The sequence below is a fragment of the Catharus ustulatus genome, chromosome W (genome assembly GCF_009819885.2).
Source record: "Catharus ustulatus isolate bCatUst1 chromosome W, bCatUst1.pri.v2, whole genome shotgun sequence".
Classification (NCBI taxonomy): Eukaryota; Metazoa; Chordata; class Aves; order Passeriformes; family Turdidae; genus Catharus; species Catharus ustulatus.
Window position 1 is genome coordinate 5,975,013 of NC_046261.2, and position 24,201 is coordinate 5,999,213.

The window sequence follows — 24,201 nt, forward strand, 5'->3', positions numbered from 1 at the left end:
TTTGAAGTCAGTGTGGACCAATTCCTTTTGGTTTATTGAACTTTTTGGTGGGAGGAGTAGGGAGACAGCATGTTACCTTTCAGGTCATATAAAGTTTCTTTGCCTATGATCAAGCATAGGGTATAAAAGAGCACTGTCCAATAGTACAGTGACCCAAAGAGAGTAGGACTTTATCAGACCTTCAGGAAGTAAGTGTAATGTAAAACCATTATTGACATCTTTTGGCTCAGGGATTATTGGAATCATGTATTTATCCTTCAAAAGCTACCTTGTAAGCTATTATCTTAGGGAGCATGGGGGGCTCAGCCTGGAAGTAAAGGAGGCTCAGGGGAGACCTTCTTGCTCTCTCCAATACCCTGACAGAAGAGTGGAACCAGGTAGGGGTCAGGCTCTGCTCCCAAGTAGCAAGTGACAAGATAAATTAATCTCTCTAGATGATACACCAGATATTAACATCATATTTGAAAATATGCCATAATTCTTAGTTCTGTATGCAACACGGACTAAAAGGAGGGGAGAAAAACAAAAAAGGAACACGTTTCAGTTTCTAGCTCAAACTAACATTTTTTGTGTTTATTTGTCCTTTGAGCAATATCTAAATGTTACAGAAAAACGTGTGTATAATAAAGTATAATTCCTTACAAAATGCTTCATTCTAACTTCAACGTGATGCTTTGAAAAAGTAAGAAATTGAAGACTACTCAGAGATACCTAATATTTTTTGCTTTTATCTGGTCTAAGATTAATCTCTTCTATGATTCTGTGATGGTTTTGTGGGAGAGATTGTGTTGTAACCCAATACCTTACTGTTTTGGGAATGGTATGTCCCTTTAGCCCTGTGACCCCTGCAGGACCGGTGGACTGGCCCCTGCGGTGGGATTGGCCTGAGGCTGGGGCTGACCCCTCCCCTTTCCTGACCCTTAAAAACCTGTGCCCCGGTTTGGAACTTCCTCTTTTTATCCTGCTCTCCCACTCTGATCACATGGAAGCCTAAGAATAAAACAGGATACCAACCCTGGGATAAAGAGCCTCTAATATCCTTCTGTTCTACATGAAACAGCATCCCAGGCCAGCTCTGCAGGGTATTTGGGAAGCAGGCAGGCCCATAGGGTGCTGTTTCAGTTGGCGCTCGGAACGTGGTGCTTTTTAAATTAAAACCCACGTGAGAGGCTGTGACCCTTAGAAGGGTTAGGAAGCCGACGGGAAGTCAACTGCCCTGTGGGTGAAACTTGCTTTCTAGCAGGTCTAGCTTACAGGGGGGGAATCTACAACTCATCCAGCCCAAGGGTGAGCAGATTTCGGAACAGATTACAAAGTACAGTTTTTCAGCTCCTCGGTACTTCGCAGAGAGTGGTAAGTATAAATTTTCCTCCGTGGGGAGGGGGATTTTGAGGTGCTTTCTCTGTAAAATCGAGGTGCAGGGGGCTGGGCTGCACAGCGTCCTCCCTGGGGGTTTGGAGCTGTATGCAGTCGGAGACGCTGGTGGGGGTAGCAAGGCCGCCTTGAAACAGTTTCTGCCGTGTGTACAGTATCACGCCAGACAGCTGATTTCAAAGAGAGGCGCCGTTTTTGCTGCAGCCAGTGATTCTCTGTGGGGGGAGGTGCCAGCTTGGCCGGCAGCTAGCAGCCTTCTCTTACTGTGTTTTAACTGTGCATTGTAGTGAGATATTAGAGTAACTTGCTGTGGAAATATGGGCTCCCAGCATTCTAATTTGAAAAAGAGCGTGGCTTCACAAATTAGAGAACTTTTAAAGATTGCAAATGTGAATATTACTAAGAGAAAACTAGAACGCTTTGCTAAGTGGCTGTCTGTAGAAAGATCTGATCTTAATTTGGCAGATATGAATTCGGTTTTCTTTTGGAATGAAATTGGAGATTTATTAACTTTAAAAGTCGAAAATGGGGATAAAAAAGCCTTAATGTTCATCCCAATATTTTTGCAAATTAGAAAACTGTTACTTCAAACAGGAAATAACAGGCAGCCACAGCAAACTGCTTCAGAGACAACCAGTTCTTGTATCTGTCCCTCTGCATGTGTTATCCCCTCTTCACCTAAGAAATCTGACTCCTCTGTCTCTCTAACTCATGCTGACAGCCACGTGTCTTTTACTACTGAGGCTGAAAGCAAACCCCAAAATGGCTCCAGCCACATGGCATTAAACTCTTCTTCTTCCCATAATACTCCTTCTCCCCTGCTAACACCCTTAAACCCCTCCCCAAACTCATCCTGGTCCCTGAGTAATCAGGGCAATTCTCACTCTATTCAGGTTTCGCAATCCCCTCCCCCAAGCTATCAGGCTAGCACAGATGGGGGTGGGGGTGGGTGTGGAAGAACTGGTTCTACAGGTTCTACGGGACCTCCCTCTGAGATAAGGGCCTGGGCCTCGGCACCGCCCATCGCTCAGGACACTGTCTCTGTGGAGGCACATTATCAACAGATAACACAGCCCAGAGCAGAGGGAGGAATACAGCCCATCCCTAAAACCCTCGATCTGGAAACTCAGATACCGTCTGTGGCTCCTGTCATTTATATGGGTAAGAGAAATGGCAGGAGAACATATCAGCCACTACCATACCAAGATAAAAAGGAAATTTGTAAGGTTCAAAGAGAATTTGGTAGACACAGTGAAATGTTTAAAGGATTTTTAAGAGCAACATTTAGTTCTAATGAGATGGTACCTAATGATATTAAGGATTTATTCAGATGTTTACTTTCAGCTTCGGAATTCGAATTGTGGGAAAGTATTTGGAAAAGATCTTTAAGAGTACTTTTGCAGGAACTACAACAAAGCCCAGAAAGTGCAAAAGATGAGGATGATAATGATATTACACAGGAACACCTAACAGGAGAGGGACAATTTGAGAACCCTGATAAACAGGCACGTTTATTAACTAAATTTGTTTTGGATAAGATCTCTCTAGCAGCAGAAAAAGCTTTCCATCAATTACCTACTGCTGAAGTTACAGGTAGTTATGTTAATATTAAACAGTTTCCTTCAGAAAGTTTCTTGCAGTTTCTGGATCGCCTCCGTGCACAGGTGGAGAGACAAGTCTCGGACCCAAAGGTGCAGGCAGAGCTACTAAAGGAGATGGCTCAGAAAAACGCTAATGAATCATGTCGCAGGGTCATACTTAGTCTTCCCCTCGACCCACCACCTAGCTTAGCACAGATGATAGAAGCCTGCACCAGAAAAGCAGAACTGTTCAGTGCACCAGAGAGGAATCCAGGACCAGCACACTCACGATCTGCAGCAGCTATGACACCAGGACCAAGGAAGCAACCGGTACCACCACAGCAGCTGCAGCACATCACCTGCTTCCAGTGCAAGAAAACAGGACACTATGCAAAGGACTGCCCACACAGCCAGAAACAGAAGAAGACAAACAAACAAAAAAACTAGGTGTACAGCGCGTACCCGCCATAAATATCATCACGCGCGAAGATATAAATACTGCGGGTTCCACACGGGAAAAAACCTCTCTCTTTAAAAATAAGGGGGAGGACGGGACAAATGGTGTGGGGATTAATGATAGCATTAATGTTAAATATTCAATTGGCAAGGGTTGGACGCCTTTTGGTCGTCTCAATCTTAAGACCACTAAAGGTGTTTGTTTTATGTCAACAGAGTGGACAGCAATTACAGTGGATCTGTCTAGCACTTCACTGGACCTGACGCTGTTGCATTTGGAACTGCACTGTGAGTATTTAGTTATGGGGGACACAGCACACACACCCTTGGAGATGGAATTACTCCCATTATCCAAGAAGGAAAATGTCTCAGGTTTCGTTCTCTTAGCACGCTGCTCACAACCACCTTATTACCTGAACGAGGGGCAAATCCTCGCCCAGGCCATCCCTGTTCCAAAGGAAATCACAGCAGAAGGAAAATCACCTGAAGTCTATTGGGCAGAGGTGGTGGGTGAGGAAAAACCCTCTGTGGCATGCAATCTGACCCATGGTTCAGACCATCTCCATGTGGAGGGGGTGCTGGACACAGGGGCAGATGTGACGATCATACCCGAAAGGATGTGGCCGTCACAATGGGAATTGCAACCCGTGGCAGGCAAAATCCAAGGTATAGGGGGAATCAAATTGGCAAAAATATCAAAAAGCATCGTGCAAATTGAGGGGCCGGATGGAAAAATAGCTAGTGTCCGTCCGTTTGTTACAGACTATAAGTGCCCCCTGTGGGGAATGAAAATGGTAATCCCCAAAAGTCCTCAGGATTTTTAAAGGCGGCCACTGAGGAGCGCCCTGCCCACAAATTGACATGGTTAGATGATTATCCAATCTGGACAGCTCAGTGGTCGATGAGTAAAGAAAAACTTAAGGTGCTGGAGGAGCTTGTAGCAGAGAAATTGGCAAAAGGACACATAGAAGAAACTACAAGTCCTTGGAATTCCCCAGTATTTGTAATTAAGAAACCAGGGAAGGACAAATGGAGATTGTTACATGATCTCCGGGAAATAAACAAAATTATAGCAGACATGGGATCACTTCAACCAGGGATGCCCTCTCCAACGATGCTCCCTCAAAATTGGAAATTGGCAGTTTTAGATATTAAAGACTGTTTCCTTCAAATCCCTTTACACCCAGCAGATGCTCCACGGTTTGCCTTCTCTGTTCCTACCATCAACAGAGAAGCCCCAATGAAGCGCTACCACTGGAAAGTGCTCCCTCAAGGGATGAAGTGTAGTCCTTTCATATGCCAGTGGTATGTGGCCTCATTGCTGTCTCCAGTGCGTGCTCAGAGAAAGGAAGCTATCATCCTGCATTATGTAGATGACTTGCTTGTGTGTGCCCCCGATGACTCTATACTCCAACACATGCTTGACCTAGTGGTTAAGGTTTTAACCTCTGCTGGATTTTAATTGCAGGAGGATAAAGTCCAAAGGATGCCACCTTGGAAGTACCTGGGCCTGGAAATCACTGCAAGGACCATTGTTCCTCAGAAATTGGACATTAATTGTAACCCAAAGACCTTAGCAGATCTCCATTCCTTGTGTGGGTCTTTGAATTGGGTTAGGCCCTGGCTAGGCCTCACTAATGAGGACCTAGAGCCCCTTTTCAACTTATTGAAGGGGGAGAGAGAGCTGATTTCTCCCAGGGAACTGACCCCAGAGGCAAAAGCTGCAATCGAAAAGGTACAGAAAGCTCTAGCAGAAAGGCAGGCTCATCGCTTCAAGCCTGAACTGCCTTTCAAATTCATAATTCTGGGAAAACTACCACACTTACACGGTTTGATATTCCAGTGGATCGAGGGGCAGAGAGATTCGCTCTTAATCATAGAGTGGGTCTTCCTCTCCCACCAAAGATCCAAAACCATCACTAAGCCACAAGAACTCATAGCTCAGCTGATTCGTAAGGCAAGGATGAGACTGTATGAGATGGCAGGTTGTGACTTCACATGTATTCACCTTCCAGTCAAACTCTCCGAGGAGGGAAGGAACTCTCCTGAGAGGCTGACAAAGGAGATGTTCGAGCACTTGCTCCAGAGCAATGCCAGTCTCCAGTTGTCTCTGGACAGCTACAGTGGACAAATATCAGTCCATGCCCCATCTCACAAGCTGTTCAATGAGGAATTCCACCTCATTCCTCGTGAGAAAAGGAGTCGGAGACCACTCAAAGCTCTCACAGTGTTCACAGACGCTTCTGGGGCTTCCCACAAGTCGGTGATGACTTGGATAAATCCTCAGACTCAGCATTGGGAAGCTGATGTTGAGTTTGTGGAGGGTTCGCCTCAGGTAGCTGAACTGGCTGCAGTGGTAAGAGCTTTTGAGAAGTTCTCAGAGCCAATCAACTTGGTAAAAGACTCAGCTTATGTAGCGGGAGTAGTGTCCAGGGCGGAGCAGGCAGTGCTCAAAGAGGTTGACAATGAGCAGCTTTTCAGGTTGCTGTCAAAACTAATCTATCTGATTTCTCATAGAGAACATCCGTTCTATGTGATGCATGTGAGGTCACACACGGATTTGCCAGGTGAGATCGCAGAAGGGAATCGTCAGGCAGACTCCCTTGCCACCCCAGCAGAACAAGCACGCCTCCCAGACATCTTCCAACAGGCAAAGCTGAGCCACCAGCAATACCATCAGAATGTGCCAGGTCTGATCCGTCAGTTCAAGCTAACACGGAGTCAGACTCGAGCCATTGTGGCCACCTGTCCCAGCTGCCAACTCCAGGCCATGCCATCGCTAGGTGCAGGGGTTAACCCCCGAGGCCTTGGCAGCTGTGAGGTGTGGCAGACAGACATCACACACATTCCCAGTTTTGGTCACCTCAAATACGTTCATGTAAGCATTGACACATATTCAGGTGCGGTTTATGCCTCTGCCCATGCAGGAGAAAGAGCTGTGCATGCCAAACAACACCTAGTGCAAGCTTTTTCAGTATTGGGGATCCCTAAGGAAATCAAAACAGATAATGACCCAGCGTATGTGTCCAAGGAGTTCCTAGAATTTGTCCAGCAGTGGGGAGTGGAACATAAGACAGGCATCCCCCACTCCCCCACAGGCCAAGCTGTGATTGAGCGTGCACATCAGACGCTCAAGCATGTTCTGGCTAGACAGAGCAATTCAACTGTGTGGATGTCTCCACAGCAGAAGCTGTGCAAAGCCCTGTTCACTATCAATTTCTCGAACTGTTCATTTGAAAACATGAATCCTCCTGTGGTTCGTCATTTTAACAGTGGCAAACAGTTCAAACTGTCTGAGCATCCACCAGTTTTGATTAGGGATCCAGAAACCTGGGAAACCAAAGGTCCCTATGAGCTTGTTACCTGGGGACGTGGTTATGCGTGCGTATCCACTCCCTCAGGCCCTCGGTGGATTCCCCAGAAATGGGTGAAGCCTTATGTCCCTAAACAGCCAGCTCCAGCTGAGGAGGAAGAGAAGCAAGTTGCAGTTGCTTCGAAAAGAAGACGCCGCCGGAGAGGAGAGAGAACTGACACAGAAGACGACCTTCCGGCAGACTCAGAGACTTTTAACACATTTTAAAATGTTTGTTTTCCTTTTAACAACCTAATACCTTTCTCTCTTCTTTTAAACAAAAAAAGGGTGAGATGTTGTAACCCAATACCTTACTGTTTTGGGAATGGTATGTCCCTTTAGCCCTGTGACCCCTGCAGGACCGGTGGACTGACCCCTGCGGTGGGATTGACCTGAGGCCGGGGCTGACCCCTCCCCTTTCCTGACCCTTAAAAACCTGTGCCCCGGTTTGGAACTTCCTCTTTTTATCCTGCTCTCCCACTCTGACCACATGGAAGCCTAAGAATAAAACAGGATACCAACCCTGGGATAAAGAGCCTCTAATATCCTTCTGTTCTACATGAAACAGCATCCCAGGCCAACTCTGCAGGGTATTTGGGAAGCAGGCAGGCCCATAGGGTGCTGTTTCAAGATTGTTGTGACATTGCAGTGAGAACTCATTAGAAAGGTTGTTTTTTTTTATAATCAGTAGCTATTACTAATCTCTTAGCCCTTTATTTTACTTTGTAGCAGAAGGGTTAGAGATTTTTCTGAAGTTATCCTCAGGGTTTCTGGCTGTTTTCTCAACAGTGCCAGAATATTAAATAATGTTAACAGTATACACTAGTGATAATTGTTGGTCTTTAACTCCTATTGTGCCAGGCTTAAGAGGTTATTTTTATCTTGTTAAAAACATCGATTTGTCTTTTTTTTCCTCCCTCCTTTTGGTTCTTATTATGTAAACTGGCTTAAAGTTTCCCTAAAGACACACAGGAAGGTTTTTGTTTTGTTTCTAAAGGAACCGAAGTTTAAAGATGAGGGATCCCTCCCCCCTCTTCTACATGATGGAGGTTTCCGGGAACATCTGTTAAAAGGCATGGCTACAGTCTTTGTGTTGGAAGGTGTATCTGCTGCCGGGATTTTCTGATGCAGATAGGCTGACTGGTGATGAACAAATGACTGGAATCTGTCAGGGGAATGGAGTATCTTCTATGGGAAGAGAGATGACTCCCAAGGGATGAAAACGGCAGATTTGAGGGGATCTCCTTTCTACTTCCCCATTCTCTTGCTGGGAGGTGACTGTTTTGATGGAGTCTGTAGAACTGTATAAGACTGTTGCTGGAATTAATAAACACATTTATATTACTAGAGTTAAAAGAACTTTGGGAGATCTTTGCAAATAATTGTTCAGGAAGAAAAGGTGCTATTTTGACAGAAAAGGAGAACAGATATTATTGGGGATTGTCCTGGTTCTGTGCAGGACAGGGATAACTTTTGCATTACCTGGGAGAAGGCATGGCTACGAAATGTGTGTATATATTTGTATATATATATACATCTAGTTGGAAGGTGTATAATCTAGGCATGAGTAGATGGTATAGAATAAGGGGTGGATAATGTCCTGGTTCCATTCAGGACAGGGGCAATTTTTGCAGTAGCTGGTACCTGGGACTGGGCATGGTTAGGACATGGAGGTTATTCTGTAGCACCTCATGCCATTGCTGGGGGCAGGGGAAAAGGATTCTTCTGAGGAGAAGGGGTTCCTTCCAGTCAAGTAAATATGGTGGAGGGAACCATCTAGTATTGTCGATTGTCCGTGGGTGGCTTTTCAGTGAAAATTGTTTCTTTTCTTGTGCCCTCTGTCATTAGTATTGTTGCTGTTCCTATTGGTTTTATCTCATTGCTCTTTCCAGTAAATTGCTCTTATCTCAACCTGTGACCTTTGTTTTTTGTGCCTTCAGTTCTCCTCTCCATCCTGCCACAAGTGGAAGGAGGAAAGAAAAAGCAGGGGAGCAAGAGAGAGTGACACGTGGTTTGGAGAGTCTTGGGGAGTACCATTGCTAAACCGTGACAGGGAGGGGAGGTAAATCATAGAAAAGAAGGATAATGGTACTTAGATAATGGTGTTTTGGGTTTTTGTATCATCCAAGGGAAAAAATAATCTTGTATAGCAGAAATGAATCTGAGACGAAGTGAGGCCATGTTGATCACAGGTAAGAAACTATGAGCCACTGTGTGCAGTTGTCTGAGCTTAAATGGCTACTTGCAAAATTCAGAGGAGTAGGGTGGCTTAGTGTGTCTTAATGCTTCAGTGAAGCAGAGATTTATAAGTCTTGAAAGCGTGATGAACACATTCAGCAGAGCTGTGGCTTGTTTGACTGAGATGAGAGAACTAAGTCTGGGTTACATATAGTGAAAAATAAATTAACTGCTTTTCTGTGAAGTGTTCCAAATGCAGGAGTCATTTGCCTCATGAGAAAAATAAATGTTTTCAGGTCTAATGGATCAGGGTAAAGAAGACACGGTGTGGCACTTCACTCACTACTGTGATTTGGTCTCCGAACAGATAGTAACCTCTTCAACAGTGTTTGATCTGGCACTTGCAAATAAGAACTGGAGTATCTTAATCACTGTAGTTTTGCTAACTGAAAAAAACCTGGTGCACCATTTTTTTCCTTTTTTGGTTTTGTTGTGGTTTTTGTTGTTGGATATGGTGGAGAACAGATATTGCAGTCAGTGCAATAATGTAGATTAAACATGTGGAGTGTCTGTGTACTCACTGACCAGAAATAGACTGGCCAGAAGTTTATTTTAGCAGGCTATATGACAAGGCATTATTTTATGCAGCGTCCTCTCTTTGTGCCCTAGGGTTTTATATTGAACATAAATGTCTGGGTTTTGGGAGCAAGGAGCCGCATTGTAGGAGGAGGCCATGAACAGCCAGTTCCAACCAGTTCTGAAAAAATTTGAAAGAACCTATTGAGAGCCAAACTTTCAAAGAATCAGAGGAGCATATGGTGCCCCTGCTCAAACATATTTAAGGACAGTTACCAATAGGGGTAGGAGGCTCACTCCTGAAAGGAGGTGCTCCATGCAGGAGCATTTACACCCTCAAAAGGGACTTTGGCCCATGGTAGAACCCACACTGGAACAGAGCAGTTAGAAGCAAAGAGCAGTGAAGGAAGATGAATAAGAAATAAGGAAGGGCGGAAAGAAGCTGACCATAAACTAAATGAAATAAAATTCCTTGAATTGAGACTGTTTTGCCTGCGGCAGATTTTCATCTTACTATAGAAATAGTTTTACATTTTACAGTAAAAAATGGAAATTTCACACTATAATGGTTTTGTCTGCTATTATGTCTTGGACCTCTGAAACTCCTAGGTTATCTTGGCCCAGTGCAATGTGTGGGAAGCTTAATAAATGAGTTATCACTTTAAAATAATAGGTTGCTTTTGTACCCAATTGCTGTACAGGGCAAGAGGGTCTCAGCCTTTTGCGTTTCTTGAATTTTGTCTGTCCTCTTGTTTATGGCAGTACATAAGGTAAAAGTCTAGTGATAAATTCCACCCCAGTGTTTTGTGAAATGGGATTAATTGGTCACATATTGAACTTGAAGTTACCAAATTTTGTTACTTTGTACATTACAGTATACAGAGGTTTGGGATTAATAATGAAGTCATGAAGTGTTTATGAAGATTGCTGTTATTTATGTTTCCATTGTATTTTTTTAGTATTCTGCCCATCCCTTCCTCAAACTCCTATCCCATCAAAGATCTGTCCCCTATGACAGGTGGTAATGGAAGTCTTACAGAGTTATAAATAAAAGTGGAGATGTTCTTGGTGTTTGGTGGAATTAATTCCAATGTACAGCATTCTATTTTCAATACACATATTTAGATCTCACTTTGCAATTATGTTTATGTTTTCCACTGAAGTTAGGAATTACAATATAAAGAAAGACAAGTGTTTTCATTTTAAAGTTTGAGGTTTTTTTAATAGCTGCTAATGAAACTGACAGGACTTTCTCAGCTTCCAAGAAGGTTAGAGTGAGTCTTCTAGAAGCAGAAACCACTGTTGTCTGTTTGTTAGTTTCAGTGAATTAATGTTTGGGAATAATGTGGTTGTTCTTCTAGCATATAGCTGCTAGAGAAACAGACTTGCTAACAACAGCTCTCTCCCGACTAATGGAAAAGCCTAGAGGACAAAGTCCATTGAAACAGTAGTCATCAGAAGGTTGACTGTGGCATTGCTAACAGCAACCTGCAAGTTAACTAGATAGGTCTTTTCTTTGACTCAAAATTACCTTGATGCCTTTTAAGTGTTGAGTTTTAGACTGCAGTAATTATGGAATTTCTGGAAATCGTTAGTCCTTGAGACACTGAGTTAGCTACTGAGAAGAAATTAACTATCCTAACTGAAACCAGGACAATAGTGATAGGAAGCTTGGAGTTAATATATTTTCAGAATTCACTGAAGGAAATTTCTGTAAAAAGAAGCAAAAATCCCTCTGAAACCTAACCAAACAGGGAAAACCAAAACAACCCCCTGCCTCTTTTATTCTCCTTTCTTTGTTTTTCTTGCAGAATTTTCTAATGCAAAAGATAATTCTTGAACCATGGAGGTGCTGCAGTGTGATGGCTGTGATTTCCAAGCTCCATCCTATGAAGACCTAAAAGCTCACATTCAGGATGTTCATACTGCTTTTCTGCAGCCAACAGATGTCTCTGAGGAAAACCCTAGCCAGCTGAGGTCTGGCTCCATGAATGCTAGCAACCAGACTGAGATGGAATTTTCTTTTGTAAAGGATGAATTTACAACTGCAGATGAAATAGCAGGTAAACCTCAACCCTAAACCCCTATCTCACATATGACATTGCAGTTCATTTTAATTGGTATCTTTCAGTGTGTTTTTAAAAACTGTTACCTTTATCACTGTAGTAGTGAATTAGATGATATTTAATTACAGATTTTTTTTGTAAATGCAAATGTGTGGATTTGTTGTCCTGCTATTTTTCATGTTTTATAATATTGCTTCTTTTATGTTCTTTACACCACCATGAGCTCTAGAAGAGTTTTGAACTTTATTAGGGAACCTTTTTATTTCAAGAAGCTTATTTTGGGAATTGTCTATCCCAAATTACATACCATCTGTTAGTTTTCTGACCATTCTTGTATGCACACGTCTAATAATAAATAAACGAGGGAATCCTAGTGTGATTAATGTGTTCAAGATGTGTGTGTATTCATATGCATAAAGGGTAGGTGGGGAAAATGGACTAATTTTACTTATTTACATATTTACTTTTTAATTCTTATTTTAGGGCAAAATACAACAACTCAGATGGCAACTGGAAGTTGTTATAGTCAGAACCAAAGGTTTTATGATCAGCATATGGCTCCAAATCCTAAAACAACCAAGTTTTTCCAGTGCAAATTCTGTGTGCGTTACTTCCGATCTAAAAACCTCCTCATAGAGCACACTCGAAAGGTTCATGGAGCTCACACTGGGGGGAGCTCAGTAGGGTCACACACTGCTGGATCCTTAAATTATGGCATCATGATGCACGAGGGATTTGGCAAAGTTTTCTCTTGCCAGTTCTGCACCTACAAATCCCCAAGGCGCACAAGGATTATTAAGCACCAGAAAATGTATCACAAAAACAATGCCAAGGAGAGTTTAACTCCTACTACTGTCTCTGCCATATCTGAATTGACATCTGCCTCTGTGACAGTGCAGGAACCCTACAAGGAATTGCCTGAAGAGGTGGTAGAACAGAACATTTTAGAGTCCATGGTCAAGCCTCTAACAAAGTCCAGAGGCTACTTTTGCTGTGAATGGTGCAGTTACCAGACACCTCGAAGAGAGCGCTGGTGTGACCATATGATGAAGAAGCACTGCAGCATGGTAAAAATATTGTCAAGTTTGAGGGAGGAACAGGACAGAACCAGTGTGCCTGATATGCAGAGTGACCAGAATGCCTCCCCAGACTCTACTTATATCTCTATGAATATGACAGGATGTGATATGTTGAATGTTGAGGTCTCAAATGTCAGAAGCTCTACGAGCAATTCCCTTATCAGGCCCAACTCTTCTATATCTTCCAAGTTTTCTTCTGTGTCTTATCATCAAATTAAGTCTAAATTACCTCACAACTTGGACATTGTTAATTTGTCTGACAGATCCCACTGTGGAGTTGCTGACATGACAAATTTTGCTGACTTGGAAACATGCAGTATGCTAAATGACTCCAACTCAGATGAAGAGCTAAATGAAGTGGACAGTGAGACTGACTTGAATTCAGTGGACAACCAGACTTCAGGAATATCTGCAGAGCAACTGATGGGATCTGATGAGAACAAACTGTTGGAAACGAAAGGGATTCCCTTTAGAAGATACATGAACAGGTTCCAATGTCCTTTTTGTCCTTTCCTCACAATGCACCGACGAAGCATCTCCCGTCACATTGAGAATATCCACCTGTCTGGGAAGACAACTGTATACAAATGCAATGAATGTCCTTTCACCTGTAAGAGTTCATTAAAGCTTGGAGCTCATAGGCAATGTCACACAGGTACAATATCAGACGGGGACACTGTGAATTCTCAGAGTGAAAACATTGTCTCCTCTTTGAATGACAACATGATTTCTTATGAAAGTGGAAATATAAATGGAAGAAAATCAGCTGGGATGATGGAAACAGTGCAACAGCAGCAGTTGCCTCAGCCCCATTCACAGCATCCTTATAAGTGCACAATGTGTAACTATTCTACCACTACTTTAAAAGGCCTCAGAGTTCATCAGCAGCATAAACACTTATTTTGTGACAACTTACCAAAATATGATGGACTGCCATCCAACATGCCACAAGAGAATGAGGCAGATGGTTTCACCTCAGTCAGCACAGTGAAGAAAAGCCAGACCTCAATTCTTGGTCTCTCCTCTAAAAATAACATCGTCCCTGAGGTCACTCAGAAGGTGTCAAATGACTGCCCTTTGGATCTCTCACCAGTGAAGAAAAGAACTAGAATTGATGAAATAGCAAGCAACCTGCAGAGCAAAATAAACCAAAACAAGCAGCAAGAAGATGCTGTGATTAATGCAGAGGATTATGAGGAAGAGGAGGAAGACGGGGTGGAGATAGAAGTGGAATTAGACAGAGAAGAAGAACAAGCAAAACCAATGGTGGAGGTTTCTAGTTCTTATGCACCTCAGCAAATGTGGGGGAGAGAGACTAATGAGTCCCAGAAGGATGCAAACTTCAGAAACATGCATCATAATTATAATTCCACCAATGGAGCAGAGTTTGAGCTCACTTTATCTGAAGATGAGGAAGATTATTTTTCTTCTATTAACATGAAAAATCAACAGAGCCCTAATGCCTCTGTTCTAGGAAACCAGCCAACTACAAATGACCCTGATAAGGACAATGAAAATGTGGAGATTAATGACTCTGGCAGGTATTACTATTGTAAACACTGTGACTTTAGCAACAAATCTGCTAGGAGTATTAGCACTCACTACCAACGGATGCATCCCTACATAAAATTCAACTTTAAGTATATCTTGGATCCAAATGATCACAGTGCAGTATACAGATGTCTTGAATGTTATATTGACTATACAAACTTTGAAGACCTGCAGCAGCACTATGGAGAGCATCACCCTGAAGCTATGAATGTATTGAACTCCGATCACTCTGATTTGATCTACCGTTGTCACTTCTGTTCTTACACTAGCCCAAATGTTAGAAGCCTGATGCCACACTACCAAAGAATGCATCCAACAGTGAAAATTAACAATGCAATGATATTTTCAAGCTATGTTGTTGATCAACAAGAAGGGCTAAACTCAGAAACCCAAACACTGAGAGAGATCTTGAATTCTACTCCAAAAACTATGGCAGCCTCCACCCCTGTGGCTCATGGGACTATTGTGCCAGCAAGTTTTAACAAAAGTGCTGCAAAGACTTTTAGTCTTGAATATGAAAATCAGAAGGCACCTTCGGTCAGTTCTGTGATTGTTTATGACTGTGATGTGTGCTCATTTGCAAGCCCTAACATGCATTCAGTTCTGGTGCATTACCAGAAAAAACACCCTGAAGAAAAAGCATCATATTTCAGAATTCAGAAGACCATGCATATAGCATCTGTAGACAGGGGCTCTGCCCTGGCTCAAATGTCTTTTGAGATGGGAGCGTTTGTCTCCCCCAAACTGTCCAACTTGTCTTCTCAACCTCCACCTTCCCCACCATTGCTCCCAAACCTTGCTCCTGAACTGTACTATTGCAAACACTGTTCATACAGCAACCATTCAGTTGTGGGAGTGCTTGTCCACTACCAAAAAAGACATCCAAAAATAAAGGTCACTGCCAAGTACATCAGGCAGGCACCCCCTACTGCGGCAATGATGAAGGCTGGTGAGCTGCCACCTGGGATTCAGAAAAGGTCAGTGTCAGTGCAGCAGTTGAGCCAGGGCATTTCTGAGAACTCTGTGAATCCCCCTGAGAATGAAATGTTTTTCTGCCAGCACTGTGATTATGGAAACCGGACCATAAAAGGTGTGCTCATTCATTATCAAAAGAAACATCGTGATTTCAAGGCCAGTGCAGATGTGATTAGGCAACACACAGCCACCATTAGAAGCCTTTGTGATCGTAACCAGAAGAAATCATCCGGCAACCTGCCTGCTCACACCTCCAGCACTGAACAGGATAAGACAAAGCTGAGAACCCTCAAATGCAGGCAGTGTAGCTACACATCACCTTATTTCTATACATTGAGAAAGCATATTGCAAAAGACCACCCAAATCTGAAGGCCACAGTCACATCCATTCTGAGATGGGCATTTTTAGATGGCTTCATAGAAGCTGGTTACCACTGTGAATGGTGTATTTATTCACATGCAGAACCCAGGGGTTTGCTTTTGCATTACCAAAGGAGACATCCTGAACATTATGTTGACTATACATATATGACAACTAAACTCTGGGCAGGTCCAGATCCTTCCCCTCCTACCCTAGTGATGCCAACAGAGGAAAAGACCTATAAATGCAGAGACTGCATTTTGGAAGCATCTTCCATTTGGGACATTACTAATCACTACTGGGCTTTTCACCCTTGGACTATGAATGGGGATGAATCTGTATTGTTAGAAATCATTAAGGAGAAAGATGCTGCTAAGAAAATTGGCACACAACTTGATGAAGTTAGGACCAGGATTAATTCTGAAAACCAGGTACTATCACAGATGGGCCAGGATGTGGAGGACCCCAGCCTTTCCCATGAAAAAACTATTCAGCTTTCTTCTGCAAACACTGCCATCTCCTCCACTCCATATCAGTGTACAGTTTGCCAGTCTGAGTACAATAACTTTCATGGCCTCCTGACACATTATGGCAAAAAACATCCTGGCGTGAAAGTGAAAGCTGCTGACTTTGCACAAGACATAGACGTTAACCCAGGGGCTGTGTACAACTGCAGACATTGTCCATACATTAACACACGCATTCATGGTGTCCTCACACATTACCAGAAACGGCACCCATCAGTAAAGGTCACTGCTGGAGACTTTGTGCATGATGTGGAACAGTCAAATGACATTGCACAAAATGGCATAGAAGAGATGACTAGGATTTTCAAGCAAGGCTATGGTGCATACAGGTGCAAACTATGCCCTTACACCCATGGCACACTGGAGAAGCTCAAAATTCACTATGAGAAATACCATGATCAACCTGAATTTGATGTTTTTGCTAAGTCACCACCTAAGTTGTCTGCCTCAGTGGAGCCAGACATGGTAACTGAAATCAAGACCTCCCCAGAAATTGCTGCTGATAGTGTTGGAGAAATCTCTATCCCAGCACCTCATTTCTCCAGTTCTCACTTAGTGTCTCACACAGTGTTTCGGTGCCAGCTCTGCAAATACTTCTGTTCCACACGGAAGGGGATAGCCAGGCACTACCGCATCAAACATAATAATGTTCGGGCACAACCAGAAGGCAAGAGCAACCTTTTCAAGTGTACTCTGTGTTCCTACACCAACCCCATCCACAAAGGCCTTGCAGCACACTACCAGAAAAGACATGACATTGATGCTTACTATACTCATTGTTTAGCAGCCTCCAGGACAGTAAGCGACAAACCCAATAAAATGATCATTCCATCTATTCCCAAAGAGGACAATCCTCAATTAAGTGAGGAACTGAGAAGGGCTGTGGAAAAGAAGAAGTGTTCACTTTGTTCCTTTCAGTCTTGTAGCAAGAAAGGTATTGTGTCCCACTACATGAAACGTCACCCTGGTGTTTTCCCTAAGAAGCAGCATGCAAGCAAGCTGGGAGGCTACTTCACTGCTGTGTATGCTGATGAACATGAAAAGCCAACTCCAGCTGAGGAAAGGAATAACTTTGAAAAATTTGAGGCGGAGAGCAAGGCTCAGGAAACTGAGTGGTTTCCCTTCAGATGCATAAAATGTTTCAAGCTGTCCTTTGGCACAGCAGAGCTGCTGTGCATGCATTACGCTGATCACCACAGCAAGGATTTGAAGAGAGACTTTACCATACTGGGAAGTGGTACCTGCTCTCATAATGCTGTGTACCAGTGCAAGCACTGTGATACTAAATTGTATAGGATGGCAGAGCTGACCTCACACTTGAATAGTCACAATGAGGATTTCCAGAAGCATGCCAAACGTCAGGAGAGGAGGAAACAGCTCTTGAGCAAGCAGAAATATGCAGATGGTGCTTTTACAGATTTCAAACAAGAGAGGGTAAGGATCTGTGTGTCTGGTCTCCTCTGCTTCCTCTCCCCAGGGAGAAAAACAAACCAAAAGCTGTTCTATAGCCCAAGAGGCTCCTTAATAATACCCACTTGCATATTCACTTTAACAGCCAAATGAATGCAGGTTAATGAGTGACTCAGTGTGTCAATGGACTCTGTAAATCAGTTACATATTCTGCTTTATTTTCTTCATTTTCCACGTAGACTCCACAGGAAACTCTACTTCCAGTTGTTTCGTTCAGAATTTTCCCTGTCTTTGGTTTTCTGATAGATTTTTTTTAAAGAAAATATCCCATTCCACTGCTCATTAATGTACCTTGAAATAACACAGCAATTCCTTTTGCTCATTAATGTACCTTGAAATAACACAGCAATTCCTTTCTCAAGTTTATCTATTTCAGTACATTTTCTGGTAAAGAACTTGATGTTTATGTGCATCTGTCTAATAAATTCAAGCTTTGGGCAGGTGTTCCTGTGAACAGAAGACCAAATTCTGCTACTCTTTTCTGTACCTTTCTCCCCATCCAGAGTAACTACTTGCTGTAAAAAAACATACAATGGGGAGGGAGGGGGGGCTGTGAAAGATCATGGCTTAGTATTGTAAGTTAAACATGAATGGTCTTATAGGGGACTGCTATTATGCAAAAACTCAAGATTTTTTCTGTGTACAGTAGTTTCACGAATACAAGCCGCACCAATTTGACTAAGATTTTCCTCCCAAACCGGAAATGCGGCCAATACTGAAGAGCGGCTAATATGTGAATAATTTTCTGACATTTACAACCTCAGAAGTGCCAACCAGAGTGCCGAGCCGAGCAGTTGCAAAGCCGGCATTTCGCGATTGTTACAAATTGTTACTCTATTGTGCCACGGGTGGAGCCTGGCTCCCTGCAGGCAGCACGGGGGGTGGGGAGAGAGGAGGGAGAGCTCTCTCCTTCCCTCCTCTGCCGCAACCCGGGGGAGAGACAGGGGGGCCCCGTGCCGCCATTGCCGCGGCCTGGGGAGGCGGCGGGGGCCCCGCACCACCATTGCCGCGGCTCGAGGAGGAGGCGGGGCCCTGCACCGCCATTGCCGCGGCTTGGGGAGGCAACGGGGTGCTCCGTCCCCGCCCGCCGCTGCGGGAGCGGGGGGGGCTCCGTCCCTGCCTACCACCACAGGGCAGCGTCGGACCATGGTGACCAAGCCCAGTGGCAGCGGCGGCTGGCCTCGAGCAGCCCCGCCGAGCGGCAAGCACCGGGCTGGGCCACCTAGCCCCATCGGTAGCCCCGAGCGGGCCGAGCCTGCACAACCTGAGCCGAGCCAGTAAACCCCGCCCTGCCGCAGTTCTGTTACTATTTGGCAACTTTGTTGCACGCGGGTCCTCGCTGCGAACGACAGAGCGGCTTATACTCAGGTGCGACTTATTTATGGACAAAGAACGAAATATTTGCCAACACCCAGAGATGCGACTTATACTCAGTGCGGCTTGTATTCGTGAAATTACTGTACATCCTATCTACCTATTTTGAGGGCTTAAATAGAAGTCAGTGCAAATTGAGGTTGAAATTTTGCACAATAGAATGTTGTAATGGATTGACCTTGTCTGGACACCAGAGGTCCACCAAACTACTCTATCCCTCCCACTCTTCATCAGGACAGGGGGGAAGAAAATAAAATGGAAAATAACTTGTGGGACAAGATAAATGCAGGTTAATAAAGCAAAAGCAGAGGCTGCACACAGAAGCAAGGGAAAACAAAAGATTTATTTTCTACTTCCCATCAACAGGCAATGAGCAACCACTTCCCAGGAAGCAGGGCTTCAGCATGTCTAGTGGTTGCTCTGGAAGGCAACACATAATAATGAATGTCCATGCCCCCCCCCCCCATCCCCTCCCTGCTCCTTTCTCTTAGCTTTTATATCTTAGCAGACGTCATATGGTAAGGAATACCCGTTTGGGCCAGCTGTCCTGGCTATATCTCCTTCCAGGGTCTTGCCCATCCCCAGCCTAAGGGTCTTTGGGTCTGGCGGGGGGAATGTTGAGACAGCACTGATGCTATGCCAGTGCTACTCAGCAATAGCCAAAACACTGGTATGTTCTTAACACCTTTCCAACTCGCAATGCAAAGCATAGCACTGGGAGGGCTACTATGGGGAAATGAACTCCATGTCAGCTAGACCCAATACATATGTGTACACTAAAGGTTAGTTTGCTAGTCTGAGTATATTCCTAAAAGTGAGATATTCAAAGCATGTTTCAGTATTACATTAGTGTAACTGATTAATACTTGTGTGCTTCAATAGGCTTTTGGACACTTGGAAGATGCTTCAAACCCTAAGGAGAGGAAAGTAGTAGGCTACAAATGTAAATTTTGTGTGGAAGTTCATCCAACGCTCCGAACCATCTGTAATCATCTCCGTAAGCATGTCCAGTATGGTAATGTTTCTTCTGTGTCACCTACAGTAAAGGTAAGAATTCTGTGAACTGGCAGCATTTTGTATTTGATATTAAGGCCTAACTGAAAGCCCATAGAGCACTCCCATGCAGACAAATGGGTTTTGTACTGGACATTCTGAACAGTTAAACATGACATTCTAATCTAATTCTTCATGTTTCTGCAACACATTTTGTTTAATGTGTTTTGACTTTCTGCTCTTCATCTAGGGCACAAAAACTATTTAATTCTCATTTCTTATTTGACACAAAGGAATTGATATCACAGATGACTGAAAGACTTGATTTATGAGCAGGAGCTTCTCATTCAGCTGTTCTGGGCTAATTTTCTGATTTCTTAGGGTCTTAAGGTGTGGGGGCTTTTTTCCTTTTTTTTTTCTCCAACCCATATGCAAAAGTGAAATTATAGTGCTGCAAATACATATTGAAATATCCAGCTGAGCCAGGGGTCCAATTTAAGTGGGTAATTGTAAATGTAAATGTGCTGCTGTTTCCTCCCTATGCAAGTGAAGACCACCTAGAATGTCTGAGGACAGACTGTACAGGGGGAGTTCAGGTGCGGTAAGGTTGCAGGATCTGGTTATGCAGTTCTTGCTGCAGTGAGTACTCGACAAAATCTCATTCTGCATTCTGTGTGACCTAAAGTATGCCTGTTTCATGACATTGACTACATACTGTGTAAAGTTGCTGAGTCCATTAGAGTCTAAACAGTTGTACCTAAGAGCTTCCGCTGTCCTTCCTTTAGCTTATCCAATACTACTGACAGAATGGGGTGCTTCCCTTCTATCAAATGATTCCTGCTCTTTCTCTGCTTCTCAAGTAAAGTTTATGGGGGGTCAATATCATCTTTTGAGCAAGTAGATACTACTTGCTCAACAGCAGGGAACAAAAACTAAAATACAAGGCCCCAAAAATGTGATATAAATATACTTTTCAGTTTTAATGTTGCTGCAAAATGTGTGTTGTGCTAATTAACACTTAGGAAAGGAACTAAGATGGGTCATTTGTTTTTTAATGCATATGCATATATATATATAATTAAACACTAAACTCTTATGCATAAAGTCATTAGTGGAATATGATAGGGAAACCTTTAGAAAGTGAATGCAGCAGGAAACAGATATTAAAGTTAATATGTAGGAGACACTGAGGGACAGAAGGGAGAGAGAATTGTTGACTTTGAGGGAGATATGTGTTTTTTAGCAGGAAGCTGAAGATTCTTCAAGAACAACTTTGGAGGGTTTTGAGGGAACCAAAGACCCTGTGGAATTTACAGAAGCTGAATTTGCAGCATCCTCGGAAGATAAAACCAGGCCTGGGAGCTACCACTGCAGCCAGTGTGACCGGGTTTTGATGTCTATGCAGGGTCTGCGATCTCATGAGAGGGGTCATTTGGCTCTGGCTGTGTTTACCCGGGAAAACAAGTACAGCTGCCAGTATTGCTCCTTTGTCTCTGCTTTCAGGCACAAGTAAGTTATGGTTTTTTTTCAACAGAAGCACAGACTAGCATGGCTGTTTTTTACATTGGTTGACACTGAAGGAGAGCACATTCAATTTGATATCAAGTCACATTTTTCTCTGTTCTCAGGATTTAGGTATTTTTTTATGGCCCCACACTTTTTACCATTGCCTGTGACTATAAAAAGTCCCATTTTTATATCTTCTCAAATTCGAGTTCTCTTTTTGTTGTGTATAGGGGAAATGCACACCAAACAAAAGATGTCCACCACTTATGCAGTCCTGTCAAATGCATGAAATTAAAATTCCATAGAGGAAAAAGCATTTTCACTAGCCTTCCATGTAACTACTTTATTTTTAAACAGTACCGTGACTTTTATTTGATTGAGAGAGATTTGATTTCTAGTGTTAAACAGTTATCACATACCAATCTTATAGTTAGATTATTTATTTCTAATTTGTGCTATGCAATTTCAGTCTATGAACATAGTCTTGCCATCATTGTGGCATACTTGAAATAGGTTGAGAAATTACCCCTTATCTGATGTGACCTTTGAAAAATGCATGGTCATAATAAGTACAGTAATTTCACGCTTATAAGCCGCACCATTTTGACTAAAATTTTGGTCCAAACCCGGAAGTGCGACTTGTATTCCGGAGCAGCTTATATATGAAAAATAGTTCAGAAATTTACCAACTGGAAATGCGAGCATGCAGCAGCCCCAAGCCGAACTGAGCCCGCTCTGCCCTGAGCAGGGCCAGGGCCACCCCCAGCGGCCGCGGGGGAGCGGGGCTGGGGCCGACGGTAGAGGGGGGAGCCATGCCGGACCGGGGCAGCTCTGCGGCGGGGGAGGGGGAACCGAGCCAGGCCAGACCTGGGCAGCTCTCTGGCGGAGGAGGCGGGAGCCAAGCCGGGCCAGGGCAGCTCCGTGGCAGGGGAGGGGGAGCGGAGCCAGGCCGGGGCAGCTCCGCAGCGGGGGAGGGGAAGCCGAGTCAGGCCGGGGCAGCTCCCTGGCGAGGGACGGGGAAGCCGTGGTGGGCTGGGGCAGCTCTGCGGCGGGGGGGCCGAGCCGGGTTGGGGCAGCTACGCAGCGGCGGTGGGGGAAGCTGGGCCAAGCCCGCAGCCCGCACAGCCCCGAGCCAGTAAACCCCGGGTTCCCGCGCTTCTGTTACTAATTGGCAAGTTTGGGAAAGTTGCACGTGGATCCTCACTGCGAACGAAAGTGCGGCTTACAATCCAGTGCAGCTTATATACAGAGGAAAAACTAAACGTTGCCAATACCCCAGAAGTGCGGCTTATAATTGGTGCAGCTTGTAATTGTGAAATTACTGTAATCAAGTTCCTCATGACTTATTTCTTTGCCTACAGCTAGGAATCTTTAGAATTCTTTTAGTCAGATTTATTCATGGCTTACCACAAAAAAATGAGGTTTATTTCATGTTTTTTTACTGGCATCCTAGATTGACAAACACGTGTACATGTTTTCCGTAGCCTCTGGGGGGAGAAATGTCCCATCCCCCCATTCTATGTCCATCCCCCTTCTCCTCAAAGAAGAGAGATCCAGGTGCTTGTTTAACATAGACATTGATAGTGCTGTCAGTGACACCCTTAAATTGGGTGAAGTTGTTACTGTTCTGTAATTAAAAGTATACGTGAAAGAAAACATAAGAGAAATATTTATAAACACTTGTGTTAGAAAAGCAGCATCTCTGTCAGTATCACAGCATGGTTCTTATGTGGATGAGCAACAGGGCATAGTCCAAGGGCTGGGCAAGCCTTGGCAATCTCTCATTAATATCCTGGATCTGATCTGCTGGCAAGCAGTAAACTGACCTGTACAGCAGGTCAGGTTGACATGTCCCCTGCAGAAGGGAATTTCCCACTACGATAACTCACCACTGCCCCCTGTTGTTGCTGCATGGTTCAAGTGCAGCCAGCTCTGATGCTTCATTAAACAGATCTCCCTGCCCCTCATCTGCAATCAGATGCAGAACTATAGATCCTATTCTGTAGTTGCAGTTCTGCTGGCAAAGGAAGACCCATCCTCCCAGTTCCAGATATCACAAGCTTCCAGCCTCTGTCATCTTGGTAGTCTCCATTTCCCAACCTGATAAATGCAGACACTGGCTGCCTCTTCAGTACAGTTTAGAGTTTAGGCTCTTGTCTCTGCAGGATCTCTGAGAAGGGAGAGAATGTTTTTCTCATTATCTCTGATGTTGTGCAGATGTCTGACCTCCTGCCGCTTCTTTAACATGGCAACACAACTCTTTAACCAGCGCACACCTCCTGTAGGCAAGGAGACAGTTTGCCTCATCCTCTGTGAGAAGCCTCAGACATTCCTTGTAGTCCCAGACATGGGATGGGATGGAATAGAATCTAATCTTTCACTTGGGAAGGGACATACAATAATCATCCAGTCCAACTGCCTGACCACTTCAGTGCTGACCAAAAGTTAAAGAATGCTGTTAAGGGCTTGGGTCATTGACCACCTCTCTAAGAAGCCTGTTCCAGGGTTTGACCACCTGCTCAGTAAAGAAGTGTTTCCTAATGTCAAGTCTAAACCTCCTCTGACACAGCTTTGAACCATTCCCATGCATCCTATCACTGGATCCCAGGGAGAAGAGCTCAACATCCCCCTCTCCTCTTCCCCTCCTCAGGAAGTTGTATAAAGAGCCATGAGGTCACCCCTCAACCTCCTTTTCTCCAAACTAGACAAACCCAGAGTTCTCAGTTGCTCCTCACAGGATATACCTTCCAACCTCTTCACCAGCTTGGTTGCCTTCCTCTGGG

At 44.0% G+C, this 24,201-nt stretch overlaps 1 protein-coding gene across 1 annotated transcript in view; it reads left to right on the top strand.

The window, feature by feature from the left end:
• The first annotated feature begins 7,963 nt into the window (after window positions 1-7,963).
• The window catches only part of LOC117005037 (zinc finger protein 462-like), a 145,416-nt gene continuing 129,178 nt past the window's right edge, over window positions 7,964-24,201 (top strand). The window contains exons 1-6 of the mRNA XM_042780136.1: window positions 7,964-8,036; window positions 8,703-8,824; window positions 11,328-11,579; window positions 12,066-14,944; window positions 19,802-19,966; window positions 21,318-21,421. Of these exons, the coding sequence (XP_042636070.1) occupies window positions 11,360-11,579; window positions 12,066-14,944; window positions 19,802-19,966; window positions 21,318-21,421 (3,368 nt within the window). The 5' untranslated portion in view covers window positions 7,964-8,036; window positions 8,703-8,824; window positions 11,328-11,359. The remainder of the gene's footprint in view (window positions 8,037-8,702; window positions 8,825-11,327; window positions 11,580-12,065; window positions 14,945-19,801; window positions 19,967-21,317; window positions 21,422-24,201) is intronic.